The 12,877-nt window shown below is 50.6% G+C and overlaps 2 protein-coding genes across 3 annotated transcripts; both read right to left on the reverse strand.

Annotated features, from left to right (window-relative positions):
* Positions 1-3,540: 3,540 nt before the first annotated feature.
* LOC140858643 (uncharacterized) lies at positions 3,541-4,594 on the reverse strand. Its single transcript, XM_073259957.1, has 2 exons — positions 4,395-4,594; positions 3,541-4,317 (listed from the first exon to the last, which is right to left on the reverse strand). The coding sequence occupies exons 1-2, from the start codon at positions 4,587-4,589 to the stop codon at positions 3,541-3,543; spliced, it is 972 nt and encodes a 323-aa protein (XP_073116058.1). The 5' UTR covers positions 4,590-4,594.
* Positions 4,595-7,587: 2,993 nt separating this feature from the next.
* LOC105047695 (pre-mRNA cleavage factor Im 25 kDa subunit 1) lies at positions 7,588-12,877 on the reverse strand. Of its 2 annotated transcripts, XM_073258880.1 has the most exons (8): positions 12,580-12,877; positions 12,399-12,444; positions 10,465-10,503; positions 9,559-9,652; positions 8,429-8,502; positions 8,241-8,327; positions 8,052-8,162; positions 7,588-7,959 (listed from the first exon to the last, which is right to left on the reverse strand). In XM_073258880.1, exons 1-8 carry the CDS (start codon positions 12,729-12,731, stop codon positions 7,888-7,890), a joined length of 675 nt encoding a protein of 224 aa, XP_073114981.1. In that variant the 5' UTR covers positions 12,732-12,877; the 3' UTR covers positions 7,588-7,887. The 2 variants fall into 2 exon arrangements, with proteins under 2 accessions (XP_073114981.1, XP_010925042.1); XM_010926740.4 differs by lacking the exon at positions 10,465-10,503 and having other exon boundaries at positions 12,580-12,862.

Genomic DNA, 12,877 nt, shown 5'->3' on the forward strand with positions numbered 1-12,877 from the left:
CGAGGAGCACACCGCGTTGTGACCCCCAAGGGCCTCTACTGTTATCGGGTGATGCCCTTCGGATTGAAGAATGCCGGCGCCACCTACCAGCGACTCGTCAATAAGGTCTTCAAAGACCAGATTGGGCGTAACATGGAGGTGTACGTGGACGACATGCTGGTAAAGAGCACGCAGATCCCGACCATGTTCAGGATCTCGAGGAACCTTCCGCACCCTTCGACGACATCGAATGAAGCTCAACCCGACCAAATGTGCCTTCGGGGTGACCTCGGGGAAGTTCCTCGGATTCCTCGTTTCTCAGAGAGGGATCGAGGCCAACCCTGAGAAGATAAAGGCGATCCTCGACATGCGTCATCCGAACACCAAGAAGGAGGTCCAGCAGCTGAACGGGAGAATCGTCGCTCTTAGCCGATTCATTTCCCGATCAGCTGAAAGGTGCCTCCCGTTCTTCAAGACCCTGCGCCAGGCGAACGGTTTCTCTTGGTCGGATGAGTGCGAACAGGCCTTTGAAGACCTGAAAAGATACTTGGCTTCCCCGCCGCTGCTCGTGAAGCCGCAGGTCGGGGAGACCTTGTATCTCTACTTGGCCACATCTTCTGAGGCGATCAGCTCGGTGCTCGTTCGGGAAAACGAGTGCCGAACCCATCAGCCCATCTACTACACCAGCAAAGTGCTCCACGGCGCCGAAGCAAGATACTCGGAGACGGAAAAGATGGTTTTCGCCCTGACCGTCTCCGCGCAACGGCTCCGACCATACTTCCAGGCCCACGCCATCGTGGTACTCACCAACCAGCCCCTGAGGGCCGTACTGCGCCGACCCGACACATCCGGACGACTCGCTAAGTGGGCAATGAAGCTTAGCGAGTTCGACATTCAGTACCGACCGAGGCCTGCCTTGAAGGCTCAGGTCTTGGCCGACTTCATCGCTGAATGCCCGACGACCGACCGAAGGTCGGGAGCTGATGGCCCGGGACGAGATTCGGTCTCTGAGCCAGACCCGATCTCCACCTGGGTACTTCACATCGACGGAGCCTCCAACGCTCAGGGAAGCGGAGCCGGGCTCCTGCTCACGAACTCGGATGGGGTAGTCACCGAATACGCCCTCCGGTTCGACTTCAAGGCCTCCAACAATCAAGCCGAATACGAGGCACTCCTCGCGGGCTTGAGGATGGCGAAGGAACTGGGCGTCGACAGCCTCCGGGCATTCTCCGACTCTCAGCTGATCGTGGGACAGGTCAAGGGCGACTTCGAGGCGCGAGATCCGACCATGATCAAGTATCTTCAGAAGGTAAAGGATCTCATGGCCCGCTTCGGGCATTTCGAGATCTCCCACATCCCCAGGACGGAGAACGCCCGTGCCGACGCTCTCTCCAGATTGGCAACGTCGGCCTATGATTCTTTGGGTCGGACGTTTGTCGAAAACCTCCAACAGCCGAGCATCGATCGGGTCGAAGAAGTACAGCAGCTAACGTCTGGACCAAGTTGGATGGACCCGATCATCCAGTACCTGTCCGAGGGGACCAGTCCCGAAGATCCCGCGGAGGCCAAGCGACTCCGATGGTCGGCGTCACAATATGTGATCATGGACGGCCGACTCTACAAGAGGTCGTTCTCCCTCCCTCTGCTCAGGTGCTTGGGACCGACCGACGCTGACTACGCCCTCCGAGAGGTTCACGAGGGAATTTGTGGGAATCACTTGGGGGGCAAGTCCTTAGCCTTCAAGGTCTTACGACAGGGCTACTACTGGCCGACCATGAGGAAGGATGCGGCAGAGTTGGTCCGAAGGTGCGAGCCATGTCAGAAGTATGCCAATATTCAGCACCAACCGGCCAGCCAAATCACTCCCATTGTCGCTCCATGGCCCTTCGCTCAGTGGGGAGTCGATATTCTCGGCCCCTTCCCACCGGCGTCGGGCCAAAGGAAGTTCATCGTTGTCGCCATCGACTACTTCACGAAGTGGGTCGAGGCCGAGCCCTTGGCGCAGATCACCGAGCGGAAGATGGAGGACTTCGTCCAAAAGTCCATCATCTTCAGGTTCGGATTGCCGCACACCATCATCACCGACAACGGACGGCAATTCGACAACCAAGGCTTCAAGGACTTCTGCGCCAGGTTCCACATCCGTCATCGACTAACTTCAGTCGGGCACCCACAGTCCAACGGTGAGGTTGAGGTGACGAACCGAACCTTGCTCCATGGACTCAAGACCCGACTGAACGAAGCCAAAGGTCTCTGGGTCGACGAGCTGGGCTCCGTCCTATGGGCTTACCGAACGACCCCCCGTGTCCCGACCGGAGAGTCGCCGTTCAGTTTGGCCTACGGGACAGAAGCTGTGATCCCGCTCGAGATTGGCCTGCCGTCTTCAAGGGTCGAGCAGTACCACGAGCCGGACAACTCCGAAAGTCGGAGGGCCGACCTAGACCTTCTCCCCGAACTGCGAAATGAGGCTCAAATCCGAATGGCCTCATACCGACAGAGGGTCGCCCGGTACTACAACGCCAAGGTCAGACCAAAGCTCTTCAGGCCTGGCGACCTAGTCTTGAGGAAGGCGGAGGTGTCGAAGCCCTTGGACCAAGGGAAGTTGGCTCCCAACTGGGAAGGACCCTACAGGGTTGCTGACACCTTCGGGCCGAGAGCCTATCGGCTGGAAACCCTTGAGGGAAAAACCATTCCCCGGACTTGGAACGCCGACAACTTGAAGCTGTATTGCCAGTGAATTTTGTAATTCAATTGTCGGAATACATGTCCAGTTTGAAAAATTGGAGTTCTAACTCTTCCACTACCGGTCGGCGCTCAGCCCCGACGCGCCGACGCGGATCTGGCACCGACGACACATCGGCCCCTTACACGGACCGATGCATCTACAACGACGGGAGTCAATACTCCTTCGACGACTTGTCGGACCTCCACAAAGGGCCGACGGACTCTTATGAACGGGAGTTCATGCTCCCTCTACGGTCGAATTTTCGGGCAGAATCCGTCGGCCGACAGGCCGATCGGTCCCCGACCGAAGAAAGGCAAAAAGCCCACGCGACTATTGTCGCGACTTCCGACCGAGCTACGGCCGGTCGAGGGATGTTCGGCTTACCACCGTCTATCACACGACGCGACCTTTGTCGCATCTACGACTTGCCGACCGACCAACGGCCGGCTGAACGACATTCGGCTTACCACCGGACGTCGGAAAACATCGAACCCGACGCAAGGGTATGGGGACCCGACTTACTATCGTTTCCCCGACAATGCGCGGGACGCCGACTTCGACTGTCGAACCCGACCTAAAGTCGGGAAACATTTTACTCTCGGGGCTGAACAAGTTGCTGAAGCCCTGCCGACTTATGCGAGTTGGTGACTTGACTAAGTCAGCGACTGACGTTCGACATTGCAGACATGTTTGGCATTGCAAACTGGGGGAGAAGGCAAAAGAAGAATTCATTCAAGACTTAAAGAAATTTTTTCCATAAACAAAGGAAAGTCTACAAGGTAAAGGCCGGAGCCCGATTACAATCCAAAGCAAAACAGAAGGCAAAATAAAACCGACTAATCATCGGGGTCGACGTCCTCCACTGGACGACGATGCGAGTTGGTCGGAAGATCTGCTCCGACTTCAGCCATCGGAGCCGACTGGTCTTCGGCAACCGGCTCTGCGACGTCTTCGGCTTCCGCCCTGGTGGAGAGACCATCCGACGCTGGTCCGGCCGTCTCCTCCGCAGCTGGGGCCTCCGACCCTGGCAGAACCACGTTGCTGAGGTCAAGTTCGGGGTACAAGCTCCGAACGGCTTCCCGGGCATCCTCGTACCCGACTTGGTACGAGAGGTAGCCGCTCTCGAGGAGCTCTTCGCGGTACTCCTCTGAGTCCCGGAAGACCTCGACCGCCCGACCCAAAGCCACCTTCGCCGACTCTGATTCGGCTTTGGCAACGTCTGCGTCGGCCTGAGCGGCGGCATGGCCCTCTTCAGCCTTAGCGAGGTTCTCGAGACTCGCCCGAAGTTGCTCGCGCTCGCCCTCCAACTCTTTGCCGACGCTGTCTCGCTCGTGTCGGAGCCGACGGATGGTCCGGGACTTCTTGGCCGCGTCATCCTTCGCCGACTTGAGCTCCGACTCCAGCGACGCCTTGGCCTCCTTGAGTCCGGAGATCTCCTCCGAAAATCGGGAGACCTCCCCCTCGAGTCGGTTCTCCCGGTCGACCGACTGTTGAAATTGGTCGAGAAGGATGGCCTTCTCGGCTTCGAGGCCCGCGACCTTATCTCTCCAGGCCGCGCGCATGTCCCCAAACTTCCGATATCCGGCCTCCAGCTCGGATATGTTGAAGACCAGCTGCACAAAAAAGAGCCGACTGTTAGTAAGCCGAACTTGCGATGCTACGATTAAAAACAGAGGGAAGGGGAGCTTACCCGGATCATCATCGGATAGAAGGACGACAGCATGTCGGAGACACGCTGGTTCTTCATCGCTTCGATGTCGGCGGGAAGGAGGAGTGCTTGGCATAGTCTCCTGGCCAAGTCGTGGTTGGCCAGGCCCGACGCACCCTCGGGAAGCGGAAAGTCGGCCGACCCGCCCGCCGACCGACCTTCGTCACCCGACGCCATTGGGGCCTTACCTCGGCTTGCCGTCCAGGCCCTGACGTCGGAGATAGACGGCAAGCTCGAGCCCGACCGAGTCTCGGCAGACGGCGCGGCGGTGGCATGCGTCGGCAGCTCAGGTTCGCGGACTTCCTCCCGAACCTCCGGAATCTGCTGGGCGGTCGGCGTGCCCCCGGCAGAGTCAGCCGCTCGACGGTCGGGCGAAACAGCTCCCCCGACTGACGGTCCCTCGGACGGGACATCAACAAGCACTGTCGGCACCGACAGTGCGATCACCGGCTCCGCCTCCGACCCGGCTGGTTCGCTCGGCGGAACCACGCGGGGCCTCTTGGGAGGCTGCGACGGTCCGGCACCTGCCGCCGGCCTCTTCCTCACGGCGTGCTGACGTATGTCGGCTGCCGACAGTCGCGTCCTCGGTGGCATATCTGAAAAAGACGACGAAAGGTTAGAGCTAAAGAAGAAGACAAAAGAAAATGAAGATGTCGGGAGAATGCAAACCGACCTAAACGGGGGACCGGGCTAAGGCCGGCGTCGTACAAGGCCTGCTCGGTGACGAGCTCGCTCTGCTTCGGCACCGAGATATCCTTTAGCCGATGGAAGTCCTCCCGATCATCGGCCTCCACCCGACTGTTCTCATTTGGATCGGTTCGGGGGTTCCCCCAACGGACTGGAAACCCCCAAGGGGCAGAGGACGACGTGAAGAAGAACTGGTTCTTCCATCCGTGAATGGATGTTGGAAGACCAGTAATGAAAGAGAGCCCTTTCCGAGGAATGAAGTACCACCACCCTCGGGCTTTAGGGTGAGGGCGGAGGACAAAGAAAACTCGGAAAAGAGAGATCCGAGGTTCGGTCGGCAAAAGCCGACACAGGAGGGCGAAGCTGACTATCAGCCGAACCGAGTTCGGCGCAAGTTGTGCCGGGCATAACCCGTAATAGTCCAGAACGTTCCGGACGAACTCCGGAATCGGGAATCGAAGGCCGGCCCGGAGATCCTCCAGATAGAAGGCCACCTGACCCTCGGGCGGGCTATTAACCCGACCATCGGCGCCAGGGGCGAACAGCCGAATCTGCTCCGGGACGCAGTACTGCTCCCGGAGCCGATCGACGTTCGGCCCCGAAAGTGAAGAAGCCTCCACCTCCGGGGACGACCGAGTGTCTTCGGTCGGCTCTCCGACCGACTACCTCGTGGGGACGTCCTAGCCATGAGCTCAAAGAAATGGCAAGGAAGAAAGGAAAAAGAAAGAGGGGGAAGGCTACTCTAGCCCTTGGAAGGAAAGAGTCGCAAATGGGAGACAGAGCGGAGAAGTACCTGGAGCGGAGGCTCAAGTGGGCAGAGTCTCGACTGTAAAAATGAGAGGGGTAAAAAACCATGTGGGGGTAACTTTGTATATATAGTGCTCCCCAACGGTCGAGATAAAGGCACGCCCAGCGAAGACTCCCCAGATTTCGCCGCGTGGCATCATCAGGGCCGTCCAACGATCCAACGGTTCGACGCACCCCCCTTCAGATTGCGCCACGTCGCCTCCATCCGCTCCACCGAACGCGAACCGATGGCCACACGCCACGTGTCGCGGCGGGACGCGACGTTTTGTCTTCCCGACGGGACGCAACGTTTGGAGTTCCCGAGGGAACGGCGGGAATGACGGTTCCACTTCCCGATGGGACACGACGGTTCCACTTCCCGATGGGACATGACACCTGGCGCCGGTTTTATCGCTGACACCAGCGGGATACCCGGCACGGCGGGACGTCCGGCAGCCGACCGACACCTGATGCTGATGGGACGAGACGCCTGGCGCCGACTGGATGTCGGGCGCCAGCAAACCTCTCGAATTTATAGGGCGCCAGACACCGTATCAATCGGCGGTACGGTCGGATCCTCGCGTACGACAAATCCACTCCTAGTCGCCAGCTCACCACCCGACTTAGGAGTGGAGGGGGGCAACTGTTGGGGGATACCCACCGACCGACCGACCGACTATCGGAGGGCCCGACCGGCTGGCGGCCCGACCGACCGTCTCCGACTGGCGGCCCGACTGACCGTCTCCGACTGGCCAACTGAGGGCATATCGACCGATCGACTATCGGAGCGCCCCGACTGAAAGCCGGGAGTGCCCGACTAACGCACGCTACTGACGGCTTTTCAATGGCCCAGTCGCCGACTGGAGGTATGTCGGGCGTATCCCTCCCGACCGACCAAACCCAGAGGCCGACTCACATGAAACTCGCCGACTGACGGAGGAACCCGACTCCACTCTGCTGGCCACCGACCAAGGGTCGGCCGTCTCCTCCCATCGCCGTACAGCCGCCAGACCTTGTCAGCTCTGACACGGACATGCGGCACAGTTCCCAGGGGCATTGTCCCGCCGAGAGCGAGGTCAACCCTGGTGATTAGACGGCCACACGGCGACATGACATTTTCACGGCGGCTCTGACAGTCTACAGTGAGTTGACAGTTCCTCACTTGTCCGCGCCATTAATGATGGCGCCATACCGCGCTCCACTATATATATCGGGGAAGGCAACAGTGCAAAGGAGGATCCGCTCGTCTCTCCCACATACGCAGGCTCGCTCCTCTCTCTTCCTCTCCCTCTCTCCTTCTCAGAGCTCTCTGTCTGCATTTCACTGTTGCCCAGTCACCTCTCTGACTTGACCGTCGGAGGGTCCCCGCCGGAGCCGCCTCCGGTCAGTGCGGACTTCCTTTTGCAGGTGCATGCTTCCCGACGATAAGGCGACGAGGCGATTGGCCGCAACAATAATGTTATTCTATGTGCAGATAAGCCAGGAATCACTCCTTGCACCCAATCTTGCCTCCTTCCACCAATGGAGGACAAGATAATTCCAAGAAATTATTTTGAAACAGAAATTCAAAAAGCAACTGACATGGCACCGCGACTAGATTCTTTTTGTCTCTAACATAGTAACATCACTCAGATGTTAGGACCACCATACATCAAGGTTCCCAACCCCAGAAAAAATGCAGTTCAGGCAAGAAGAAAAGTCATAAATCTCACAAGCCTCACCAGCCAATCTTTATGGTTGCATCAAAAAATCTGATATCAAAATATACTCAAATGTAGTGAGTGTTTGCTACCACAAAACAGTTTCAAGTCTTCTTTAGTTAATATATGGCAATCAACAAAAGATGTGAAGAGGATCATATCTCACCTTTCGACTCTCAAGGACCTACAAAGACATATCAACAAATATATACGGATCCTTGGTCCAGTATCTTCTCTTCTGCACTTTAGCAATTTACCCATATACTCCATGCATGCACGGACCAAATATTATTAGCTCTGCTTCAATCATGGATGGTATTGAAGTAGAATTTCGAAAGTAGATGCGGAATTCCAGAGATTATAGGACCATATGTCTACAAAATGTAACATCATTCAATGAGCATAGGTTTCCAGATTTAAATCTCTCAGATCTGCAAGCTGTTTAATTTCAACCAATATACTGCACCTTCGAATTATCATGTATCTGGCATAATGGAACTGCAAGCAGCTTCAAGTTTTTTGGTACAACAAATTGCCGGTTCCTTGGCAGCCTAACCAAGAAAAGCTTCGCGCATTCCTGTAGAGGAGAAAGAAAATTAGGTCCCTCAAAGATTGCATAAACTATAAAATATAGAAACCTGAATGACCCATTTACCTTAGGTCTGTGTGTATTAGGTGGCAAATATGGAAATGGCAGAGTCTCAAACTCAGACCTCCACCAAATTCCAATGCATTCATCTACCTGGAAGTCAAGATGTTTAGTATTCCATTTTGTTCGAAGTAAGTCAAACAAGATTGTAATGGTGGAACTGAGATCCTCTACCAATCATGTCTTAACCCTACCTGCCACTCATCATTTACGCAGCTTTCGTCAAGGGAGAGCTTTCTTGAAAGCTTGCGTTTCAATCCTTCAATATCTAAAAAGAATTGCACATTCATCTTCCTCAGTGTCAATATTATCATGAATTTGAAATTGGCAGCTTCTTTTTCACTTCTGTAGTTGCAGAAGATCCTGAGGGTGCTTTTTCAATCTCAATGCATCTGAAAAGGCTGGCTTTGCTAGTGGTTGATAGATAAAAGTAATGTATCTTCCTAGGTCTTCAGCCTTCAAATCAAAGCGATGTACAGACTATACAAAAGTTTCCAATAGAAACGTTTCACCATGCCAGAATACAAACCACAGGCTCAGTAACTGACTTTTATCTTAAAATCTTATGGGTGTTTCAGAGGCTGCATAAGATATTTGCTACACATTCGAACATGGTTAGGATATAAACATGGATGACATGTTTTGGATGACATAATGGAGGTACTCATATAATATGGAAGTCACAAGCCTCCAACCATATCCAAACAGGGGATATCACACTCTCTAACCTTCCATACTCCCTCTACCTCCTTTTTTCCACATAGATTGAAGGCTTTTAAGTTATATACTCACCGATAAAAAAAGGTCTCCTAGCATACGGGGTTCTTATCACTGTGAAGTCTACGGAGCAAGTTTTTAAATCCTATGGGATAGGGCTGTTTCGATTTTTTTGTGGGATGGGATGCACCGCCGTCCCGCTCCGTCCCAACATTTGGGACAGATGATGTCTCAAGATGTTCCAATTGGGATGCTGGAATGTTGGCGGGATGGTTTTGTCCCATCACATGGGATTGTATCTCATCCCAATGTCCCATGGGATGTTCCATTGGGACCTGAATTCTTGCTAGGGAGGGTCAAAGATATGCAGCCCTACCTCCATGCAAGAGGCTATTCCCATGTTTCAAATCCATTATCCTAGGTCATAATAGAGCAACTTTATTGTTGCACCAAAGTGGGCGCTCATATCTTCACCCACATATGGAATATCATACAGATGCACTAATTGCACATGAGAATACCCTCCTTAGGCATTGAGATTTAACATGTACCATTCTAAATAAATCTGCTGTCATAGAATATAGAGTTCTACATAATTAGCACTAACCTGATTCACCAGGTCTCAGCCGACCTCCAGGAAGCTTAAAGAATGAGTTTTTCACTTGCAACAATAACACATGAGGGTGTTGAAACAATTCAACCTGTTCAAAAAATTGTTAGGTCCTTCCCTTATAGCATAAATTATAACTAATTTTCTAATTTTATAGTAAATTCCAAAAATTTCATTTCAGCCAGACTCCATGTCGGAGAATGATTAAAAACAGCATATTCCAGCAGGACAGTCACTGTGCAAAATTCAGCATCAACAGAAGCAGCATTAATTAATTGCAGTGTCACCTGCCGTTACAAAAACAGCCATGGTGTTTAGAGAAGAAATGATATATCACCCAGAGGTTAAGAAACATCACGTGGTATAATGACGGCCAACTAGCACACTAACACATAAAGAGGAGCTTACAATATGAAGAAGGCACCAAACAACACACATCAGTATGGCAGCATTGTAGCAAGGATCACTCTAACTACAAGAACATGGAGCTGGCTACAATCTTCCTTGGCAAATTACAGCATAGTATCTGTATCATGTCAATATCATTCATTCCAAAAATTCACATACTCTGCCTTATACCAACGGCTAGAGTAGGAAGATACAAAAAACATGCTACTCAGAAAAACCAAATATATGACATATTTAGGAAACCAAATTTTGATTTACATAATGTAAATGCTGTCATAACATAAAGTTGTCATTTTTTTTTTTAATGCGTTAAAAAGCATGTCAATGCACTTTACAGCATAGGCTACCAATCCTCCAGCATGGCATGTCATTGCCAACAAGCAAAAGTGCAAAATCACTTATCACATATCAAAAACTTCAATCCACAAACTAATGAAAACATTACACTATGAACAAAAATACCTATCAAGTATGAGATGCCAATATTGTCCTCACCATCAATCCCCAGAGAAATGGCAAGTGAACCCCCAACACCTAAGTCAGCACATTACTGCCGATCAAAGCTAGGTTAACACAGACAGGACACGGAATATGTAGGTTCAATAATGTGCCAGTATGCCCAAAAGCAATTACATATCAGACAGCATCATATATCGATAAAACAGGTTTTAGATATTTAAAGAGAAAGAAACCAGTGAATGTCAAACCAACATTGGCATGACATTTGATTAATGCTGATCCAATCCTTGTTTAACTTTCTCATTAAAAAAAATGACCTTCAAACATAATCCAGCCACAAATTTATGGTTTACCTCTAAACCTTCAAGCTTGTCCCCCTCTCATTCTCAGGCATGTGCAATTTATGATAAATATTAGTGATTGCCCTTCCTACATCTTGTAAACTTTCAACCTTGACTTGCGAAGCTCATGCCATTTGTAGTAACAATTAATTCAATATTTCCATTTTCTCTATGTAATACATACTTTTGTTCCATTGCTCCAACCTTTCATTTACAACTTCATTATCTCTTTTCAGTTTGCTGACTTAGTTTGAGGATCACATCACACCCCCTTTTTTGGGTAATCATTATATCCCATTCAAGCACATATTGTAGGCCTTGTCCAAGAATCAATTAGGTAAAGAACATCATATCTATGAACTCCATTTTTGGTGGAAGCTTAGCTTCTCTGGTAACTTATTCTTAAGTTCCATCTAACGTCATGATAGGCACCCTCAAAGTCGCACAAGGCCTATACACACATTTAAAAGAAAGAATTATTAGAATATTGTCCTTTATCCATGGTTTATACTATTCTTCAAGCCAGTACTTCAGAAAATTTTTAATACCTAACCAGGACGCAATGAAAAGCAATGGCACTTTTCTGTGCTCTCTTTTCTTTCCCTTTGAAGCTTCTTCTTCTTCTTCTTCTTCTTCTTCTTCTTTTTGCGTGTGTGTGTGTGTGTGTGTGTGAGAACCCTTCATCTTTGATTTGTTCTTTATCTTATTCTTCAATTGAGAATTTGAGTGTGTTCATCATGTAGTTAAGCAGTCCTTTGCATGACCATATTCATAGAGGGAAATACAGCCCCCCTTGCACAGTGGACAGAAAAGGCAATTAAATCTCAGTTTAACTAACCTGAACTTAGGTAAGGCAGTAAGCAGTGGTTGTGATGGAAGAAACTCCATTCACTAGGTCAAATCACTAGGTAACCTAGGTCCAATCTTACTAATCAAGTTCCAAAAGGACCAAAACAACCAAACCAAGAACATAATCCCCTTACCTTAACCTGGTACACCACTCCGCTCTTGGACATTACAATCCCCCACCCCCCACCCCGGGCCAAAAAAAAAAAAGACACTGTATAATCTCCTTCATAACTCTCAATCTGCTGCAGGCCTAACCAGCAATCTAAGGTTATAGCAATTAGAACCAGCTGATACAGCACAAATCCGGTTGTTGGTTAAATAAATAAATCTCACACTAATAACCAGGAAAAGAGGATTTACGATCAAAATTAAAATTGTAGTCAGCATATCCCTGAAATGCATAAAAATACCTACGACCACAAGCCCTTGGTTAAAATTGACCCAATTATACGATTCACTGTCACCGAGACTCTTTTTTTTTTTCTCTCTCTCTCTTTTTGGGGATAAATTGGCTCACCAGCAAGGCCCAATCCATTATTCGAACTAAATCAAAGCCGTCAACCATTAGGGCTCATACTCACATAGATTCAACAATATATATATATATATATATATGAAAAAGAAAGAGAAGTGAAAATTAATCAAGGACCTCTCTTCCTCTCTCACCACTCTATTAGCATTTCCTTTTCAAGGGGAAACTTCCAATTCGTTGGTAGTTAGGGAACATAGAAAACAATAAAAATTTAATACAGAAAAAGAAAGGGCAATAAAAGAACTAACCAGAAGAACCCCTTCGACGCAAGTCCTCAACCCATGAGCCGCGTAGCTGAATACCAACAGCAAATGGTCCACAATTTGTATTGAAAAATGCCCGAAAGAAAGAACGATGGCATGTGAATCACACGCCAAGCTGTTCTTTTTCGACGCAGAAGAAGAGGAGCACGAGAGAGACCGAAAATACCTGGCTTTCAACCGCTGGATCCTGTCGGCCAAGGAGTCGTCTTTCTCCGGGATAGCGTCCTTCGAGCTGAAGTAGTAACGGCTCAGAGGGTAGATGTCCACCACGTTGTGGCCGCTCCCCCCGCCGTTATCGTTATGCTCCCCGTCCTCCATCGTACCACCACGACCACCTTCGCGCGCGCACCGAGAGAAGACTAGAAGGCCAGAGAGAGAGAGAAAAAGACTTGGAGAGTAATAGGAGTAATACCATACTACCACGGAAAAAGCTTGAGATCACGATAGATGAGTCCACGGTCGGT

The sequence above is a fragment of the Elaeis guineensis genome, chromosome 6, assembly GCF_000442705.2.
Source record: "Elaeis guineensis isolate ETL-2024a chromosome 6, EG11, whole genome shotgun sequence".
NCBI classification, from domain to species: domain Eukaryota; kingdom Viridiplantae; phylum Streptophyta; class Magnoliopsida; order Arecales; family Arecaceae; genus Elaeis; species Elaeis guineensis.

Bases quoted from the DNA above. Each gene is read 5' to 3' on its own strand.
- LOC140858643 (XM_073259957.1), bottom strand. From the start codon at position 4,589: ATGGCGTCGGGTGACGAAGGTCGGTCGGCGGGCGGGTCGGCCGACTTT. The intron at 4,318-4,394 runs GTAAGCTCCCCT...TTTTTTGTGCAG, and splicing joins TCTATCCGATGATGATCCGG to CTGGTCTTCAACATATCCGA.
- LOC105047695 (XM_073258880.1), bottom strand. From the start codon at position 12,731: ATGGAGGACGGGGAGCATAACGATAACGGCGGGGGGAGCGGCCACAAC. The intron at 9,653-10,464 runs GTGAGGACAATA...TTTTTTGAACAG, and splicing joins CATTTCTCTGGGGATTGATG to GTTGAATTGTTTCAACACCC. The intron at 7,960-8,051 runs GTGCAGTATATT...TACATTTTGTAG, and splicing joins AGATACATGATAATTCGAAG to ACATATGGTCCTATAATCTC.